Source organism: Neoarius graeffei, chromosome 12 (genome assembly GCF_027579695.1).
Source record: "Neoarius graeffei isolate fNeoGra1 chromosome 12, fNeoGra1.pri, whole genome shotgun sequence".
In the NCBI taxonomy this organism is placed as follows: Eukaryota; Metazoa; Chordata; class Actinopteri; order Siluriformes; family Ariidae; genus Neoarius; species Neoarius graeffei.
In genome coordinates this window covers 75,332,722-75,354,630 of record NC_083580.1, presented here as the reverse complement: position 1 = coordinate 75,354,630, position 21,909 = coordinate 75,332,722, and the positions used below count along the sequence as shown (strand labels likewise).

The window sequence follows — 21,909 nt, the reverse complement described above, 5'->3', positions numbered from 1 at the left end:
GGGTGTGTATTTGGGGAATGGATCTTTTGTGTAAAAAATATTTGATGGAATTGTTGAAAAGGTTTAAAGGCCGCCTTGAAAAATGGAATTTTTTGGTGAAAAATATGTCCTACAGAGGGCGTGTACTTGTTATCAATAACCTGGTAGCTTCCTCCCTCTGGCATCGCCTTGCGTGTATTGACCCTCCTGTCCAGGTTTTATCAAAGATCCAGTCCATCTTATTAAATTTTTTTTGGGATAAGCTACATTGGGTTCCACAAAGTGTTATATACCTTCCAAAGGAGGAAGGGGGACATGGTCTGATACATCTACCGAGTCGGATGGCAGCCTTTCGCCTATGCTTTTTGCAGAGGTTTTTAAATGGGACGGTAAATACCAGCTGGAAAGCAGCAGCATCCATCATCCTTCAGTCTTTTGAGGGGCTGGGATTGGATAAGACTTTGTTCTGGATGAATCCTAAGTTAATGAACCTAAAAAACTTGCCTGTGTTTTATCGGAAACTTTTTAAGGTGTGGTCCTTATTTACAGTGATCAAGGATCAAAGCAACTGCTCTCTACACTGGACACTTCTGGAACCTTTGGTATATGGGTCTAGGATGGAGCTGTCTTCAGAAGGATGTCCCATCCGTAGGGAGATGCTCCTCAAGGCCAAGGTGACCACTCTTGGGGATTTAATCAGAGTTGCTGGACCCACTCTTTCCAATGCTGGGATGCTAGCTGCGCATTTAGGGGTGAAATCAGTTCGTCTCACTAACCAAGCTCTGGTGAAATGGAAATATTTGCTGTCTGAGAATATAACAGAAATGTTGGCTGATTACAGTATGGGGGTTGTGGTTCCAAGTAATGATGACCAATTCCCAAATTGTTGTATTTCTGTAAATGGGTATGAATGTCCAGATGTGTTATATAAACCTGTGCTTTTTTGGGGGACAAGGTTACCTTCTTCCAAGATGATGTACAGGCTGTGTGTTTTAGCTTTGAATGTAAAGTCTCTTCAAACGAGGGTCGACACACCTTGGCGCAGTGTTCTTCAGGTTGAAGACAAGGTCAAACCAAATTGGAGGGCATTATACAAGTCACCATTAATTAAAAAGTGTGGGGATTTGCAGTGGCGTATATTGCATGGTGCAATAGCAGTCAATGCTTTTATTTCAATTTTAAACCCCAATGTCAGTCATGATTGTCCATTCTGTGCAATGAGGGAAACTGTTTTTCATGCATTCATGCAGTGTGGGAGGCTGGGTGTTTTATTCTCAGTCTTAAAGACTTTGTTTGCTGCTTTTAATGAAGATTTTTCAATGACTACTTTTATTTTTGGTTTTAAATATTTTAAGAAGCATCGTCAGAAGTGTCAAGTACTGAATTTTCTAATTGGGCAGGCTAAGTTAGCCATATATGTCAGCAGAAAGAACAAGGTGGAATTGAGTCTGGATGATAATTTGGTATTGAGATTTGCAATTCTTGTGAAGTCCAGGATTTTAATTGATTTTCATTTTTATAGGGAGATTGAGATTTGCAATTCTCGTGAAGTCCAGGATTTTAATTGATTTTCATTTTTATAGGGAGATGAAAGATCTTGTTTCCTTTGAAAATGTATGGTGTCAGAACAGTGCCTTGTGTAAAATCAATGGGCAAGTTCTTTTATTTAGTGATATTTTTGAGGGACCAGTACGTCCCACTTGAGCGTTACTACCTCATCTGATTAAGTTATTTTAATTTGTTTAAAAAGTGGGGGTGTAAAGACATCTGTTTTTGATTAAGAGATTTTGTAATAAAAAGCTTTTTAAAAGTCAAGTCTCTCTCTCTCTCTCTCTCTCTCTCTCTCTCTCTCTCTGATTTTGACAAGGATGATTGGTATAGATTTTATTTATTGGTATAGAATTTTTTTTTTTAGATTTTTTGGATTATTTGCTTTATTACATTATTTCAGGATTAGGGATAGTTTTAGGATATTTCAGATTTTTAGGATTGTTCATTTGCACTAGCAGTGGTAGCGCAAATTGTTACTCTCACTCATGACCTTTCTACTTTATTATTATTATTATTATTATTATTATTATTATTATTATTATTATTATTATTATCGTAATGCTTTTTAGGATGCTATTTCTCCCTCAGTTTTCAACCAATAATCACCACATTTCACATGAAGAATACCTCTGGGCTGAATTATGTTGCTATGACTTTTGGTGCTGATCTGGATCACTGAACTGCAATGAACCATGAAAAATGAGCTTTTTATCCCTCATTAAGCATCATTCTCTATCTCTTACCGTTCCAGATCTATAGGGTACAGTGACCAGACGTCCCGGTTTGTAAGAGCTAGTGCAAACCACCATGATTTTAGTCACAGTGTCTGTCTAGTTTTATTTGGATTTTGAACTATTATTTGAATTAGGATTAGTATATTAGTATTATTTGATTATCAGGAGTATCATGAGATTATTATTGGAACAGGTTTATTATGTTAATGCAATTTTTCTCTTGTAAACAGTTGTTTGTTTTTTACTGCATTGTAAATTGGCATTGAAAGTCCCTTTTGGGAAATACTAATAAAGTTGTACTGATAAAAAAAAAAAAAGACAGACTTCCAATGGCAAAAGAAAATCATTTAGGTTTTTTTCTTTTTATAATTCAAATGACTCTTATTTTAAACAAACAAACAAACAAACAAACAAACAAACAAACAAACAAACAAACAAACAAACAAACAGTAAAACGTTCTGTCTCCATGACAGAATTCAGACAGAAAATGACAGAAAGCTCACCTGAGAGATAAGTGTGTCACATGCCGATGCCAAACCTATCCCAACACACAGGCCTGTGACATTAATAACCTGACAAAAGAAACACACACACACACACACACATCATTAACTGAACAGTTTCAATACGACATACAGAACATTCTGTACGACACCTTGGTGGATTTCATGTGCATTCACTTACAGCTGTAGCCAGACCAACACTGGCTAACTCGGTTTTCCCCAGGTGTCCACAAAACATGGTGCTGATGAAACTGATCATGAAGATCATCAACTGTGAAACAAACTGTGCATGGAGAGAAACACGGATATCACGGTCCCTAATGATACAATTTTGGGGTTTATCAGTAGCAAACAACTTGATACAAACTTATGTTCTGTGTCCATGACAGAATTCAGACAGAAAATGACAGAAAGCTCACCTCTATCTCTTACATTATCTTGAAGTACAGTGGCATGCAAAAGTTTGGGCACCCTTGCTGAAAATGTCTGTTACTGTGAATAGTTAAGTAAGCAGAAGATGAACTCATCACCAAAAGGCATAAAGGTAAAGATGACACATTTCTTTAATATTTTCCTCAATATTACATTTTTATTTCCATCATTTACAGGCGTAAAATACCAAAAAATGAAAAGGACCTGAAGCAAAAGTTTGGGCACCTGACATGGTCAGTACTTAGTAACACCCCCTTTGGCAAGTATCACAGCTTGTAAACACTTTTTGTAGCCAGCTAATAAGCTTTCAGTTCTTACCTGGGGGATTTTCATGCATTTGACCTTGCAAAAGGCTTCCAGTTCTACAAGTTTCCTGGGCTGTCTTGCATGCACTGCTCTTTTGAGATCTATCCACAGATTTTTAATGATGTTTAGGTCAGGGGACTGTGAGGGCCAGGGCAAAACCTTCAGCTTATGCCTCTTAAGGTATTCCATTGTAGATATTGAGGTGTGTTTTGAATCATCGTTTTATTGTAGGACCCATCCTCTTTTTAACTTCAACTTTTTTACAGATGGTGTGATGTTTGTGTCCAGAGTTTGCTGGCATTTATTCGAATCCATGCTTCCCTCGACCAATGAAATGTGCCCTGTGCCACTGGCTGCAACACAACCCCAAAGCATAATCAATCCACACCCATGCTTCAGAGTTGGAGAGGTGTTCTTTTCCTGGAATTTGGCACCCTTTTTGCCTTTCTAGCAATCCAACAAGCAGTTCTTTCAGAAAGTTTTCTTCATCTTCCAGACCTCACCTTGATTTCCACTGTTTCTGTTAACTGCCATTTCTTAATAACATTACAATCTGAGGAAGCAGCTACCTGAAAACACTTTGCTATGTTCTTGTAGCCTTGATGCTTTGTGAGCATCAATTATTTTATTTTCAGAATACTGGGGAGTTGCTTAGAGGAGCCCATGGCTGTTGATTTTAGGGACAAGTTTGAGGAGTCAGAGAATTTATACAGCTTTGAAATCTGCATCATCTGACCTTTCTGAACGAAGAATTTGAACAAGCCACAGCTCAATAAGCTCATTAAGGTCTGGAACCTTGGTAAAAGTTACCTGAGAACTCAAATGTTTTGGGGTGCCCAAACTTTTGCATGATGTTCCTTTTCTTTTTTCACTCTCCAATTGTACAAAACAAAAATAATACACAAATCTTACATAAAACGCTGAAAAGAAATGTGTCGTCTTTACCTTTATGCCTTTTGGTGATCAGTTCATCTTCTGCTCACTTAACTATTCACAGTAACAGACATTTTCAGCAAGGGTGCCCAAACTTTTGCATGCCACTGTAGGTCTGGAAGTAATGTGCAAGATGTCTCAAAAAATCTCCATACACAGGACACAATTTCATACTGTACTTTTTTCAAGCAACTTTTAAAAATGCCTGAGAAAAGAACGTCATACTGATATCATCTCATGGCTACAGCAGAAATATCAGTGGATTTTAAAGGAATGCATTATAAAGGAAGTGCGACTGCATGCACAACACAAGACGTGTTAACACCAATATGGAGACGACTCCGTGTGTGTGTGTTTGTAAAGAAATGTGAAGTTACATTTTGCTTAAAAAAAAGTGTTAATTTCCTCTATGTATGCACCGTCAGAAATAGGGGTACAGTAGGAGTCCATTTCTGTCCCAGGCTACACTAATGTACCTCCTAGAGCTCATTATTGGACCTCAAAGTAACCATGTGGACCTTTTAAGGGCCAAAAAGGTGCATACATGTTCCCTAGCAGTATTTAAAGGGTACAAATAAGTACCTTAGAAGGTCCTGCATCAGTGACAAACCACTGTAGCAGTAAAGGTACAATAATGTAATAGACTTTATTTTCTGAGAGTGTAGAGAGTTTTGGGACATCCTGTATATACGGTATGTAGGAACATGCAATAATTTTGATTGTTATTGATATAGAAATAAGAGTTAATATATGAATGTATATAGATAGATAGATAGATAGATAGATAGATAGATAGATAGATAGATAGATAGATAGATAGATAGATAGATAGATAGAATTTATTCAGGTAAAAATCCCATGCAAATCAGAAATAGAGTAAACAAATACAATACAACTGATAAACATGAAACTAAGGATGACAAAATAAAGGGTAAAAACACTTATTTTCATTGTGGTCCCAATTAAATGAATTGGGAAACAACAACAAGGATAATAATGATAAAACTACTACTACTACTACTACTAACAATAATAATAATAATATTCATGCTTTGACTTAACCCTAGGTTACTCATGGTGAAACAGAACAGGTGGCAAAGCAGAGCCAAAAAAAAAACTAAGCTATAATTATTAACCCTACTTACATGCAAATTATCAAATACAAAATACAGAAAAACTATAAGCTCTTTATTCCCAGTTGCCGTCTTTATAACAACACAGCAAACTCTCCAATGTTAAATTAACCCTTTCAGTGTCCATATGCACATCCAGTTGGAGACAAAAACACTGTAGGTCTTAATTTAACACTGTTTGGTTTTGCTGTGAAGGGAAACTTATTCATGAATTCATTTATTATGAGCAATTTATACATTTATGTTAATAATAAAGCATGCATTTATATCATATGCTGTACATCTCTGACTAAATTCATCACTGCAGCCATTCGACTGGAATCTCAGTAGTTACTGTCAGTAGTTCACTGAACATGGCATGTAGTGGTCTTTGCTTGCTCTTACCACAGGTCCAGCTAATTTCAGTATCTCTATGATCTCCGTTTTGAAGTTGCCAGGGATGCAGCTCCTCATTTTTCTCCCAAATCCTCCACACACAGAGCTGGAGTCTGATGGAGCATCTGATGTTTCACAAGTTGGACCTCCATTCAGCTGTGAGTTACCTTCTCTATTCATTGTCCAAGCTAATAATAATAATAATAATAATAATAATAATAATAATACTCTGTGACAGTGCACTTGGTTGAGCTCGGAAATGATCAGTGCACAGAAACTTACCTTCCAGCCTCAATTCAGATCCACAGAACTGATCCAGTGGAAGGGGGAAACCTTCAGGTGGAGGAAAAAAATGAAACAGGAGAAGAGAAACAGCTATAAATAAAACCCCACCGCTCAGACACGCTCTCTGATCAGTGGCCAAACTCTGAAAAGTTCAACTTGACTTAATAAGCTGCTCTTTCTCCTGGTGGACCTGAGTTCTGCCCCAGAGCACCAGGATCCGACAGTCCACACACAGCTTTTCTACAAGAAACAGTTGCATGTGACACGATTAGATCAGGTTACATTAACCCTTTGATGCAAAACATGGGTCAAAAGTGACCCGGCTGAGTTTTTATCTTCTATATCTTTGCAATAAATTAATTCCATCATTCAGTATTCAAGGTATTCCTCAATTAACTTGTTTTTGATCATCATACATCCTTATTTTATTTTTTCCTTTCTTACTTTTTGAATAAAAACCCTTTTTGTATCACTACCCTTCTAATGCACAACATGGGTCAAAAACGACCTGCATTCATTTTCCAGGTTATTTCATGTATGGCTGAGTGTTTCCATGATATACTTTTGAAATAAATTCATTTTGTCATTTACTTTTCCAAATATGCAGTAAATATCTTGTTTTTGTTTAACACAAATCATCATTTTTATTTTTCCTTTCTTAAGTTATGAACAAGCACAGCTTTTGTAATTCTACATCAAGTTTAAACACATGGGTCAGAACCGACCCGCATGCATTTACTCCAGCGTTTGGTGGGAACTGTGAATTGTGCTTGTGTCAGACATTTCACAGCTCAGCACAGCACCCTTTGCCCATCTAATACATGTAAGTAATGTTTTTCAATTGTTCTAATATTACCTTAGAAAAAAATTGATTATGTTTAGGTTACCTTGAGAGTGAGTAGATTACTTGTCAGAAAGTTACAAAACCAGTCTCCCGTACCAAGTACTCCACACTACGGGGGATGGTGTCATTGGAAGCATGGCTCACAGCAAGCTGCAGAGAGTGACATACACAGCGAATAAGAACCAGATCTTTAAGGCCATACTCCTCCTTCAGCACTTTATGAACCCCATTGTTAATCCCCGTCATAACGGAGGCATTGTCAGTCCCTATCCCCAGGAGTTTCTCTTTTTTAAGACAAGACTTCTCCAGGAAAGCCACAACAGCTCAGGCTATAGATCTGACATCTCCTCCCTCCAACTCAACTAGCCCCAGAAATGTTGAGACAATTGTGTGTTTGGTGTCACTGAAGTACCTTATCACAACCCCCAAGTACTTAGAAACACTTACATCCGTGGACTCATCGAGGAGGAGGCTGAAACGCTAGTCACCCACATCTGCAATCAACTTTTTTAGAAAGTATGGTGCTAGAACACCATTAATCATTTCTGTGCACTTTGTCCTGTGCATTTTGAAGTAAGCAGCAGCAGTGGAGTCTGAGAAAGCAGCTTTACATGCTTCCCCAATGTGATCACATGCCAGCAGGGAAAAGTGTTCAGCAAGAGCTAATGCCATGGTGGCTTCAGCCTTTTTTGCAGAGTCAATTTTTTTACACATTAATGGCAGCTTGCTTTGGGTGGAACTGTTATAAGGCTTTGCCTTTTGAGTATGTTTTTGAGTTGCCATGTGTTTTTTTTATGTCACAAAGTTTGGCGTAGAAATCAGCCTTACAATACAGGCAGTGTGCCTGTGTATCATCCCCAATAAACTGTTTCAACCAGCCTTTGAATTCAGGGTTTGATTCTCACTCCTTTCTGTATTTCTGAGTGTACAGTTTAGACTGAGACATGATGAGCTAGCTAGCTAGATGTTTAGCTTATGTCAGAGGCACACACACAGTGGACGAGGTAAGTGACTGAGACTGTGTGAGTAAAATGCAGTGATTTATTTTAGTGTGACAGTGAAGAAACATTTACATTTACATCCTGCTCTGTAAGCCAGGGCAGGAATAGCGGCGGCTTTGCACATGATGCGCGATTCATTAGAAGTTTGGAGCGGAGAGGAGTGCCCCCACCACTCCTCTCTGCTCTGACTGCAGCTGGGACTGCTGCGCGGGGCCGCTGTGACACTGACTGCCTGTGAGTGCTGTGGGACGGCAAAGGGGCTCACGGCAGCACCTGCTGCTTGTTGAGGACAGTACCTGCAGAAATATACGTGCCTTCACGTCAGAGTCTCCAAAACACCAGAAAAGTCGCTAGATTTGTCACTAGTCACTTTTGACAAAGAAAGTCGCCAAGAGGCTTTGTAAAGTCGCCAGATTTAGCGAGAAAGTCGCCAAGTTGGCAACACTGGTGCTGCGTGAACGATGAATGCATGTAATTAGCCCATGTAACGTGGTGCAATTCTGTTATTTTGTTTGCGCAGATGCTGTACATTCAATGTACACCGGAGCCTGAAGGCTTATTTGTTTTATTTTTCTAAAGGTATGCTGCTCCAGTCAAAATGTGAATGTATATAGTATGTGAATGTGTAAAATTAATAAGTTTTGGTATTGCAGTTACAATGCATTCCTTATGGAAACAATATTTTCATTCTTTTATATGAATATAGTTTTGTTATTATGAAAAAGAGAGGAAAAGCTTTGCACTGCATCAGATGCTGCACGTTCAATGTACACCAGAGCCTGAAGGCTTATTTGTTTTATTTTTCTAAAGGGAAATAAATGTACAAAAAAACCCAGTCCATCTCGTGTCCCCTGACTGCCTGACCTCCGTTACACTTGCTTGAAGATTCTTGAAGACGTTTCACCTCTCATCCGAAAGGCTTCTTCAGTTCTGTCTGACTAATAGGGAGTATCAGGTATTTATCCTCTCATGGATGAAAAGCAAACCTAAGGTGTCATTGAGTCATCCTGTTTGTGTGGGTCACTGGGGGCTGGGTGTTAACGGCCAAGAGAGTCATTGGGGTGATCAATGGATTGTTGGTTCTCTCTGTCCTCCTGTGAGTCACTGAAAACAGCTGGGTTTTGGTGTGCATTCAGTTGTCTGGGAAGTGCGCCAAGGACTGCATTGTAGGTGGCTGATAAATGATGTCTTAGACCACCACCTCTGTTCAGTGATGGCCATTCCAGGTTGACAAAAATGGCTTCTTTAACTCCTCGCTCATACCAACGATCCTCTCTGGCTAAAATGCGTACGTTGCAATCCTAAAATGAGTGTCCTTTGTTGTTAAGATGAAGATAGACAGCAGAGTCCTGGCCTGAGGAACTGGCTCTCCTGTGTTGAGCCAAGCACCTGTGAAGCGGTTGTTTTGTTTTCCCAATATATGAGTCCGTGCATTCCTCACTGCACTGAATTGCATACACTACGTTGTCCTGTTTGTGTCTGGCTATTCTGTCCTTAGGGTGGACCAGTTTCTGCTTCAGGGTGTTACTGGGTCTGAAATGTACCGGAATGTTGTGTTTATAGAAGATCCTCCTGGGTTTCTCAGATAGACCAGAAATGCAGGGAATGACAATGTTCTTGCATTTGTTCCTGTTATCCTCCTTGTCCATTATGTTGCTTTTTCTGTTCTTGAAGAAAGCCCAGTTGGGATACCCGCAGTTCTGAAGTGCTTTCTTGATGTGATTCTGCTCCTTTTTTCCCTCTACCACTGTAGGAATGTTCTGAGCCCTGTGTTGCAAGGTCCTAATGACCCCCAATTTGTGTTCTAGTGGGTGGTATGAGTCGAAGAGTAGGTACTGGTCTGTGTGTGTGGGTTTCCAGTAGACCTCGATGCTAAGGCTTCTGTCTTGTCTAATGTGTACATCACAATCCAAGAAGGCTAGATTATTCCCACTGATGTCCTCCCAGGTGAAATTGATGAGATCCACTGCATTGATGTACTTAGAGAAGCAGTCCTAACACGCATGCCCAATATTTTCGATTTATGGACCATTTTTCGGAGCTAGCAAAAAAATGTTTCCCAATTCAAAGACTGCACAGGTAAGCATTTGTGGGTTTTTTAAATTTATTTTTTATTTTTAAAAAGTTTTACTGTTTGCATGTAGGAAAGATTCCTCCATTATCATGATAATTTAGGGAGGCGATACTGGTAGGCACCATTTATACAACGGCAACTGTAGTTACCCGGCGATTTCGCTTCCCTAAACATTTTAATTGCTGATAGATATTTTATCCTCCTGAGAACCAACCCATAGACTTGCGTCCTCTGTAGTTGACATTTGTTTTACGTGCACACCCTCTTACTCTTTCTTTCAAGCTGTTCACTTGAATCCTGGTACATGGGCGTTGCCACCATTGAATGTGATGGGGACGTGTTCTTCGTTTGGACCCCCCCCCCCACAGTTAACATAAAATATTAGTTCACCCAGCGCTGTTTCTATTGTTTCGTGAAAGAATCCATTCCACTTGATTGACAAGGGAATACACATACCACTGAAAATCCACTCCGGGTTTTCCGGGCATTACCTACAACCATGGATGTCACCACCATTGAATGTGAAGGGGATGTGTCCCCTTCACATTTCATAATTCTTCATTTGGACCCCCCCACATTTAACATAAAATATTAGTTCACCCAGTGCCATTTCTATTGCTTCGTGAAAGAATCCATTCCACTTGATCGATAAGAGAATACACATACCACTGAAAATCCACTCCGGGTTTTCTGGGCGTTACCTGCAACAACTCACTGCACGCAAGCGAAGTGAAAGTGCAAGCAGAGAAATTTTGGTGCAAGGTGCAGGCTGCTCGAAAGTGGAGGAGGTGATGTCAGCTCCATTCCCACCTCACAATGTCTAGCTTTTGCTAAAACCTTATTCTTTTGTTATATGCCCTCAAAATTAACCCTAGGCCACATTAAATTAATGTTCAACTAAACAATGAAACAAGCTTAGCCTAATGGGGTATTCTTGGTTGATGATGAATTGTTTGCAATATTTGCTCCCTCCCCAGACACAATGAATGTATGAGCCATAATTCATTGAGTGTCATGAAATGTAACTGTTTGTCATGTCCTGTAATTTTGCTCCATGCCACCAGGGGGTTGTCTATTTGTTTTGTGTATACCGGGTCATTGCAGTCCACGCTAGGCCTTTATTATGAAGGGAAAAATTGAATGCAGGTGTTGCTGACTGGGGAAGCAAACAGTTTTTCGACTGTGCCTGTGTGTGCCTTAAGTATGTTGTAAGTGAATTGTTTGTTTTGTTATTTTGATACATTTATTATGAGTTAATGTTTGTCACTGCAACTGGTAAGAAAATAAATGTGCAAGAAGATCATTTTAACTGATGCTTCCGTTTGGTATCTTTGAGCGCACGTCTTAACTAGGCTATCTTCCATCGGCAACCAGTGCTAGACTATGTAAAGGGACTTAGTCTGCACATTTACGTCGAAAAACTGCTTCCATTGGATTGTACGGTTCAGCAAGAAGACGCCGACTTGTTCGTTTGTGGATCCGGATGTGAGGAGGGCAAATGTTTGGCATTGCCGAAGACAGTTTCTAATTGGATCCGCACCGGAGCTCGCTACAGGAGACGCGGCATTACCAGAGTCATCACACAACGGCACCACTCATCAAAGCTGGCCAACACACGATTGGGGGTATGTTTTGAATGGCCATGGTAATTTTGTGTGCACACATTCTCTCGTAAATCCAATGCATTGGTAATTGACTGTCTCGTAATCGTCTGAAAGGAACTTTGCTCGCCGTAGCACAAACTTTTTACAAACTCGCGTCTAAAAATAACTTTGCTCGTAGCTTCGAGTTGTCGCGCGTCATAAACCTTTGCAGACTTGATTAATAAGCCAACTCGTTCGTGGTCATTATGGCCAAAGAGGGAAAAGGCCCACTTGGCACAGAGACTGAACTTTGTGTGGGTGCACAGGTAAATTCTGTTACTGAAAAACGTGTGGTTAAATTAACACCTAAAGCTTTATTAGACAAAATAAGCATGTTAGAAAAGCAAAGAATCTGAATTTGGGAAACTAACTAAAGTAAGAGAATTCATTGCTAAACTGATGTGACAAAAAACACAAATGAGGTTGAGAATGAATTTTACAAGTTTCATGGTTTGTGTGAAAATGTACATCATGTGCAAACGTCTTTATTGGGTTTACTGCCTGCTGATGAGGCAAGCAAACATGAAATTTGGTATCAAGCAAAAATGTTGAGTGTCAATGAATTCACTGCCTGTGTAAATCAATGGTTGTTTGATGCAAAAACAAGTTTGGCTGTGAAAGTGAGCGGTGGTTATGATCATGATGATGATGATTTGCTGGGTCAAATTGGAACTCAAGCTGAGCAAATTCAAACTGCTGTTTTCAATGATGAAACTGGAAAGGAGGCTCATGTAAGCAATGGAACTGGAGCTGCTGGTGGAAAGGATGAGGAAGAGGAAAATGAGATCCGACCTGAAGACAGCATTTCAAATGTGCAGTCAAGGCACCATGGCTCAAGTAGTAGCTCAAGTAGCAGATCCTCAACTTCTTCAGCCAGACGTAAGGCAGAGGCGGAACAGGCCGCGCTCATGGCTCAAGCTGCTGCGTTAAAGGACAAACACGCACTGGAGGATATGGAGCTCACTGTGAAGAGGAAAAAGGAGCAACTTGAGCTTGACATGGAGATGGCGGAAATTGCAGCTAAGCTAGTAGTGCTACAGGCCGATAGCAGCATCCACTCAAGGAAATCTAATGGGAAGGCTTCATACATCAGGAAGGGGACTAAACCTAAGCTCACCTCTCTCAATCCACAGGCCCCAACATATGTGCCTCCATCATCACAGCAGCATGTATCTTTACCACAGCAAAATGTGACATCATTTGCAAGGCCACTAGGGGGGCCACCACCCACTCGTCTTGCAGCACAGCCAAAGCCAATTATCAATCAGGGCTCTCAACAGCCCCAGTTACAGTCTAACCTCAACTTCAGTCAAGACTTTCAACCTGCTCTGGGTCAGCAAGCGTTTCAACCCCTGCAAGGCCAAAATCAAACAGCTGATCTCTATAATCTGCTGCAACAACAGAATGACATAACAGCTCTTCTGGTTCAAATGCAAACTTCGCAACAGCTGCCACGCAGAGAAATTCCAATTTATGATGGAGATCCTCTGCAGTTCAACACATTTATGAAGGCGTTCGAGCACTGTGTGGAAGTAAAGACAACCTCTAAAGGAGACTGTTTGTACAATCTCGAACAATTCACTAGAGGGCAGCCAAGGGAAATTGTACGCAGCTGCCTTCATATGATTGCCGACACTGGATTTGCTGTTGCCAAGACATTGCTGAAAGAGCACTTTGGGAATGAGTTTAAGATAACTGCTGCCTATATGGAGAAAGTCATAGGATGGACAAGTATCAAAGCTGAGGACACCAAAGCGCTCAAGGCTTATGGGCTTTTCCTCTGCGAGTGTTGCAATGCTATGGTTGATCTTCAGTACTTGGAGGAACTGAACATGCCAGCAAATATCAAGATACTGAGTCAGAAGCTTCCATACAAACTCAGACAAGTGGAGAACAAAGGCATGTGAGATACTGGAGAAAACCAAATGAAGAGCACAGTTTTTAGACATTGTGACGTTTATTGAGCAACAGGTCAGAATCACTTCAGATCCAGTCTTCGGTGACATACAAGACACCGCACCTGCTAGCAAAGGAGCTACCAAGACAACTAAGTCACACATGAAACTACACCTGAGAGGAAACAGCTTTGCTATACAGGTGGCCATTGAGGATGGCTCTAGCACACAAGATGGTGATGAGAAGAAGGCACAGAACAAAGTGACATCTACCAAGAACAATTCAATCTCCTGGCAGTATTGCAATATTAGTGGTCATAAATTGCAACAGTGTTTTAAGCTGGGAAGAAAGGCACGCAGGGAGAAACTGGACTTTCTAAAGGAGAAAGGCCTGTGTTTCAGTTGCTTATGCACAGGACACTTGAGCAAGAACTGTGACAGGCGCATCACTTGCAAAAAGTGTAACTGAATGCATTCCAGCATATTGGAGAGAAGGAAAGAGTCACTCAAAAGGATCAGAAGGATGGTGAGCAGATGGATACAGAGCAGTCGAAGACCTCTGACAGCTGTTCAACATCCTCAGCTTTTGGCCTTACAGGGGCTGGCCACTGCAATGGAATTCTTCCCATCTTGCCTGTTAAGGTGAAGTGCTCAAAAGGAAACAAGATTATTGAAACCCATGCTTTCCTAGACCCAGGAAGTACAGGAACTTTCTGCACCAGGAAGCTCATTGAAAAATTGAATGTGGAGGGATGCAAATTCAAGCTTCACATCCACACCTTGGGCCATGATAATGTGGTTGAAAGCTCTGTTGTCAACAGCCTGGAGATTTCAGGACTTTCTGAGAAGTGCTTCTCTCCACTTCCCAAAGTGTGCACACAGGAAGAAATGCCCGTCTCCACAGCCAACATAATCAGTGAAAGGGGGCTGAGAAAATGGCTGTATTTAGAGAATGTGAAAATCCCCCACATAAATGCTGGTGTTGACTTGTTAATCGGCACAAAATGCCTCCAGGTTGATGGAGCCATGGGAGGTGATTAACAGTCGTGAAGATGGACCCTACGCGATCAGAACCCTATTGGGGTGGGTAATAAATGGTCCGTTACAGGGCAGTAGCAATTGTGAAAGTGACCACCCTTCAGTTAATGCCAACAGAATTGCCATTGACAGAATTGAAGAACTGTTAACAAGTCAGTACAACTATAACTTCAATGAGCGAGCTTCTGTAGAACAGGAAGAAATGTCAAGGGAAGATAAGAAGTTTGTGGAGATAATGGAAAACTCTGCCCAGCTTCAGAATGGACACTACTCCTTCCAACTGCCTTTCAAAGGGAAAGATGTTTTGATGCCGAACAACCTCAGTGTTGCTATGCAATGTGTTCGTGGTCTGAAAAGGAGACTGCAGAAAGATGCAAGCTTTCATGAGGAGTACAAGAACTTTCTTTCTGACGTCATAAGCAATGGCTATGCTGAAGAAGTGCCTCAACATCAGTGTAAAACGCCAACAGGGAAGGTGTGGTACATCCCGCACCATGGCGTGTACCATCCGCGCAAAGGAAAGCTGCGGGTGGTGTTTGACTGTGGTGCAGAATTCAAAGGAGTCTCGCTAAACAGTCAACTGTTGCAAGGACCGAACCTCACCAGCTCATTGGTCGGAGTTCTAATGAGGTTCAGACAGGAACAGGTAGCCATCATGGCAGACATAAAAGCTATGTTCCACCAGGTGAAGGTGGCAGAAGAGCACCGGGACTACTTACGATTCTTGTGGTGGCCTCAAGATAACCTGGAACAAGATCTTGTGGAGCATCGCATGACTGTCCATTTATTTGGAGCAGTTTCATCTCCCAGTGTTGCCTGCCTTGCTCTTAGAAAGATTGCAGAAGACAACCAGGCTAACTTTCCAATAGAAGTGATTGAAACGGTCAACCGCAACTTCTATATGGATGATCTGTTGAAGAGTCTGCCATCTGAGGAGGAAGCAGTCACCATGGTTAAGAACCTTACAGCCATTTGCAGCAAAGGAGGTTTCACCCTCACTCAATGGATCAGTAACAGCCAAAAAGTGTTTCAAAGCCTCCCAGAGAATCTCAAGTCCAAGAACCTGCATGAGCTTGATCTGGATAGGGATAAGCTGCCATTAGATAGAGCTTTGGGCTTGCAGTGGAGACAGATACTTTCAAATTCAAGCTGAAAGTCAAGGAGAAGCCGCCAACCAAGCGAGGCATGTTATCCATTACCAGTTCCATCTACGATCCACTAGGATTCCTGGCACCTCTAGTATTACCCACCAAGCTGCTGTTGCAGGAGTTATGCAGGATGAAATGTGATTGGGACGCTCCAATACCTCCAGCTTTTCAGCAGAAGTGGAATAAATGGTTGACAGATCTTGAGAAGGTGGCACATTTCAAGATCCACAGATGTTTGAAGCCTGAAGGTTTTGGGAGGATGGTCAGTGCCCAATTACATCACTTTTCTGATGCAAGCCAGAATGGATATGGCATGGCTACTTACCTGAGGATGCAAAACATGGAAGAGAGGGTTCATGTTGCTTTCCTATTTGGCAAAGCCAGAGTGGCTCCCTTGAAGCCTGTTAGCATTCCCCATTTGGAGCTCACTGCTGCCATTGTTGCAGTATGAGTGGACAAGGTGTTTAAATCAGAGCTCGAGTTGCCGCTGAAAGACCTGCTTTTGGACTGACAGCACATCAGTTCTCAAGTATATAAAGAATGAGGACCGCAGATTTCAAACATTTGTTGCCAACAGGGTAACCACCATCAGGGACAACTCGGAAATTGAGCAGTGGTGGTACATTCCCATGTCCTTGAATCCTGCTGAAGATGCTTCACATGGGTTTAGTGCAGAAGATCTTGTGAAGAGTAGATGGATGAAAGGCACAGAATTTCTATGGGAACCTGAAGACATGTGGCCGACATTTCCTGTGGATACAAGTGTCACTGTCTGACCCAGAAGTAAAGAAAAGTCTGTCGGTCAATGCAATAGTTGTTGACACCAATGCCACATCGCAACTGATAACTTACTTCTCTGATTGGCAAAGATTGAAGGTTGCTGTTGCATGGCTCATGAAATTGAAAGGAACTCTGCTCAAACTGAGTAAGAAAATAAAAGAGATTGAACTTGCAAACAACAGTGCTATTGGAGCAGCAAAGCTGGATATGCAAAAGGAAATGCAAACATTCTCATCACTTGGGAATCAGAAACTGACTTTGGAAGATCTCTTGGAAGCTGAGACCTCCATAATTGCTTTTTACCAGCAAGAGAGATTCCCAACTGAATTCGCTGCACTGACCCAGGGCAAACCACAAGTGCCGAGAAGTTGCAGCATCTTCAAATTGAATCCAGTTTTAGACAAAGGACTTCTATGAGTCGGGGGATGGCTGAATAAGGCAGCAATTCCTGATGACATTAAAAATCCCTTCATCTTGTCAAAGGATCAGCACATCTCTGACCTTATCCTCCGTCACCTCCATCTACAGTTTGGACATGGAGGCAGAAATCATGTTCTTTCCTTGGCAAGGAGAAAATACTGGATCACAAATGGATCTACTGCAGTGAGGAAGATCATATCCAGATGCTTCACCTGTAAACTCCATGGTGCAAAACCTGGTCAACAAAAAATGGCAGACCTGCCGGAAGAGAGAGTGGTTCCAGATCTACCGCCATTCACCAACGTGGGCATAGATTATTTTGGGCCTGTTGACATGAAAAGAGGGTGCAGCATTGTGAAGAGATATGGCGTAGTGTTCACTTGTATGACAAGCAGGGCTGTGCACCTGGAAGTGGCCTACTCCCTTGACACAGACTCATGCATCAATGCACTGCGAAGGTTCATCTGTTGTAGAGGACAAGTAGTGCATTTGAGATCAGACAATGGCACTAACTTTTTGTGGGTGCGGAAAGAGAGCTGCGAGAGGCCTTATCTGCCTTGAATCATGATCGCATTGAAAGAGCCTTGTCCGAGAAAGAGCCGTCTACGTCATCTCCGCGTCAGGGTGAGGAGCCGCCAGCTCCTCCTCTCTCTATTGGGGAATCCCTCATGGATCTCCCATTAGAGCAGTCGTGAGACGAGACTCTGCGGCATGCGTTTGACCAAGTGAGAGTAATCGATGGTCAAACACTCCAGCCATACGCCACCCCATCCTTCCCCTACTTCGCAATTATGAAGGATAGATTATACCGAGTGATGCAGGACACTCAGACTAAGGAGCGAGTCACGCAGCTTTTGATTCCGAAGAGCCGCCGGGAATTGGTATTCCAGGCGGCTCACTTTAATCCCATGGCTGGACACTTAGGGCAGGATAAAACACTAGCCCGAATAATGGCCCAATTCTATTGGCCAGGGATTCGCGGCGATGTCCGTAGGTGGTGTAGGGTGTGCCGCGAATGCCAGTTAGTAAATCCAGCGGCCATCCCAAAAGTGCCTTTGCATCCTCTCCCATTAATCGAGACCCCGTTTGAAAGAATTGGGATGGATCTCGTCGGGCCATTAGATCGGTCAACACAAGGGTACCGCTTTATATTATTTCTAGTGGACTATGCAACACGATACCTGGAAGCAGTGCCTCTTCGCAATATCTCAGCACGCAGTATTGCGGAAGCGCTCTTCCGCGTCATCTCCGAAGTTGGAATCCCGAAAGAGATTCTGACTGATCAAGGCACCTTGTTTATGTCACGAACACCAAACGAACTTTATGGGTTATAAGGTATTAAGCTGATCCGCACCAGCGTTTATCACCCACAAATGGACGGTTTAGTCGAACGATTCAATCGCACCCTCAGAAATATAATTAAGAAATTTGTAAGCGAGGATGCAAGTAATTGGGGATAAATGGCTTGAACCCTTGTTGTTTTCAGTGCGAGAGGTCCCCCAAGCCTCCACGGGGTTCTCCCCATTTGAATTGTTATATGGGCGTAAGCCGCGCAGCATCCTAGATATGCTGCAGGAAAATTGGGAGGAGGGACCTTCACCAAGTAAAAATGAAATCCAATACATTATTGACCTGCGCGCAAAACTCCACACACTCACCCACCTAACCCAGGAGAATTTGCGGCAGGCCCAAGAATGACAAACCCGCCTGTACGACAAGGGTACACGCCTTAGAGAGTTCGCACTGGGAGATAAAGTACTCGTACTGTTGCCCACATCGAGCTCCAAATTAGTCGCCAAGTGGCAAGGACCCTTTGAGGTCACACGGCGCGTCAGGGATGTCGACTATGAGGTGAGGCGAACGGACAGAGGTGGGGCGCTACAGATTTACCACCTCAATCTGCTCAAACTCTGGAACGAGGAGGTCCCCGTGGCATTGGTTCCGACATGGTGGTTCCGGAGAAGGCAGAGCTGGGGCTGGAGGTTCAAAAAGGAATATTGGCATCACGTACCTCTCTGGTCCCCTGTGGAGACCACCTCTCCCCAACCCAATTCGCGGAGGTTGCCCAGTTGCAGACTGAGTTTTCGGACGTGTTCTCGCCCCTGCCCGGCCGCACTAACCTCATAGAGCACCACATTGAGATGCCCCCGGGGGTGGTAGTGCATAGTCACCCTTACAGGTTACCCGAACACAAGAAAAAAGTGGTTCGGGACGAACTCGAGGCCATGCTCGAAATGGGCATCATCGAGGAGTCCCACAGTCACTGGAGCAGCCCAGTGGTCTTGGTACCCAAGGCTGATGGGTTGGTCCGGTTCTGTGTAGACTATAGAAAAGTCAACGTGGTGTCTAAATTCAATGCGTACCCAATGCCCCGTGTTGATGAGTTGCTCGATCGACTAGGCACGGCTTGCTTTTACTTGACACTGGATTTAACAAAGGGGTATTGGCAGATCCTCTTGACTCTATTATCCCGGGAAAAAACAGCTTTTTCCACACCGTTCAGCTTACACCAATTTGTCACACTTCCTTTTGGGCTGTTTGGGGCGCCCGCTACGTTTCAGCGGCTGATGGATAGGGTCCTCCGCCTCCACGCCACCTATGCGGCCGCCTACATCTGCGGGCCGTCCTTAGGTCTCTGAGGTGAGCAGGTCTCACAGCCAACCCGAAGAAGTGTGCGATTGGGCGGGTGGAAGTACGGTATCTGGGCTTCCACTTGGGCAACGGGCAGGTGCGTCCCCAAATTAACAAGACAGCAGCAATTGCGGCCTGCCCAAGGCCCAAGACCAAAAAGGGGTTGAAACAGTTCCTGGGGCTGGCTGGCTATTATCGTAGGTTTATACCTAATTATTCGGACGTCACCAGCCCGCTGACTGATCTGACTAAAAAGGGGGCACCAGATCCGGTCCAGTGGACGGAGCAAAGCCAGCGGGCTTTTTCTGAGGTAAAGGCTGCACTGTGTGGGGGGCCACTTTTACACTCCCCTGACTTTTCTCTCCCCTTTATGTTACAGACGGATGCGTCGGACAGAGGGCTGTTCTGTCCCAGGAGGTGGAGGGGGAGGACCGCCCAGTGTTGTACATCAGCAGAAAGCTGTCGGTGCATGAGGGGCGCTACAGCACCATTGAAAAAGAGTGCTTAGCAATTAAGTGGGTGGTCCTCACCCTCCGTTACTACCTGCTGGGATGCCCTTTCACCCTCTGTTCAGACCACGTGCCCCTCCAGTGGCTCCACCGCATGAAGGATGCCAACGCATGGATCACCCGTTGGTATCTGGCACTCCAACCCTTTAACTTCAAGGTGAGCCACAGGCCGGGGGCGCAGATGGTTGTGGCGGACTTCCTCTCCCATCAAGGGGGGGGGGAGTCGGCTGCAGGCCGGATGGCCGCCCGGCCTGAGTCAGTTGGTGGGGGTATATGGCAGCGGGGGCATGGTCAAGCATCAGTCTGTGACCGGAGGGTGGAGTCAAGGAAGGTAAGTGGCAGAATCACTGCACCTGATGTCAGTTAACCTGTGTTTGTGTGTCTCCCCCAGTGACCGCGCCCTATTTAAGGAGAGAGAGCGAGAGCAGAGGGAGCGCTCTCCTGCACCAGATGACTTGTGTGTGTGTATATGTGTGGCTGGGAGAGTGTATTAGTACTGGAAAGTGCAAATAAAAAGAGTTTTTTGGAACTCAGTTCTGGCCTGCAGTCCTTCTGTGCTCCACCCACCCATACAAACTGTCACAGTGTAGTAATACGGTATGTATAATATTATAAATACCTTTGTAATTTTTATAATTACAAAATGAGCACTAATGCGTAATGCATATTTTCAGTGAAAATGACATCCCCTGGGCCAACATGGTTGGGTTTGCAAGTGACAATTGCAACACCATGATTGGCAGGAAAGATTCTGTTTTGACCAGGCTCCAAGCAAAAAGTCCCAAGATTTTTAGGCATGTTTCATGTGTCATAAGTTGATATATAATGTGTATATATAATAATATGCACCAAAATTTTATCAGAATAGTACTCCCATACTATACTTATTCTACTGTTATTTCAGTTTCAGCATTGGCTGCATTTGTCACTTGGCAAATCTTTGTGTGAAGGCCGGTGTGAAGGCGCTGCCATTTAAAGTAAATGACCTTCTGGTGGATGTGTTCTACTTTTTCCACCACAGCTCAAAGCACATTCAGGACTTCAAAGAATTTCAGCAGTTTACAGAGGTTAGCTAACAGACCTATCGTATCACTAAAACATAAGGAGTCTTTGAGATTCTCTTCTGGTAGTCTTCCAGCTTTTCCTCAAATAATTGTTCTACATTAAATTCTAGGTAGAGGAGCAGCAGATCTTGAAGCACTGTCCTACCCACTGGCTGTCCCTAGAGAAATTCTGCAACTGCCTGCTGAACCAACTGCCGGCCTTGCGAAACTACTTTGTCAGTCATAAAGATGTTGAGAAACCGGGCAAAGTCAAGTTGATAAATGACAGGCTACAGGAACCCCTGACTGAGCTGATACTGTTGTTCCTGCAGTACATTATGCCAATGCTCAATCAGTTTAACATCCTTTTTCAAGGGAAGGATTGCATGGTTGGCAGTCTCCTCCCCGAGATGGACAGGCTCCTACGGAAGTTTGCTGTGAAGTTCTTGGAGCTGAAGCATGTCAAGTCCTGCAGGAACCTTAGGGAATTTGATGTGGGCAACCAGGAGCTGCAGCAGTCCGATGACAAGCTTGCAGTGGGGCCTGCAGTCAGATCTTACCTGGTGGAGCTAGAGGAAGACCTGGATGCAAAAACTGTCCAGGTCGTCTTCTCCTCTGTCAGAGGATTTTATGAGGCTGCTGCCAGGAAGA

General features: G+C 43.1%; 2 protein-coding genes across 2 annotated transcripts in view; one reads left to right on the top strand and one right to left on the bottom strand.

Annotated features, from left to right (window-relative positions):
* The window catches only part of LOC132894817 (multidrug and toxin extrusion protein 1-like), a 50,953-nt gene extending 43,631 nt beyond the window's left edge, over positions 1-7,322 (bottom strand). Inside the window, exons 1-5 of the mRNA XM_060934930.1 lie at positions 7,160-7,322; positions 6,230-6,280; positions 5,957-6,072; positions 2,950-3,051; positions 2,769-2,837 (exon numbers count right to left, since the gene is read on the bottom strand). Coding sequence (XP_060790913.1) covers positions 2,769-2,837; positions 2,950-3,051; positions 5,957-6,072; positions 6,230-6,280; positions 7,160-7,322 — 501 coding nt within the window. The remainder of the gene's footprint in view (positions 1-2,768; positions 2,838-2,949; positions 3,052-5,956; positions 6,073-6,229; positions 6,281-7,159) is intronic.
* An 8,590-nt stretch (positions 7,323-15,912) lies between these two features.
* Positions 15,913-21,909, top strand: part of LOC132894816 (uncharacterized) — a 53,005-nt gene continuing 47,008 nt past the window's right edge. Inside the window, exons 1-2 of the mRNA XM_060934929.1 lie at positions 15,913-16,137; positions 21,390-21,875. Of these exons, the coding sequence (XP_060790912.1) occupies positions 15,913-16,137; positions 21,390-21,875 (711 nt within the window). The remainder of the gene's footprint in view (positions 16,138-21,389; positions 21,876-21,909) is intronic.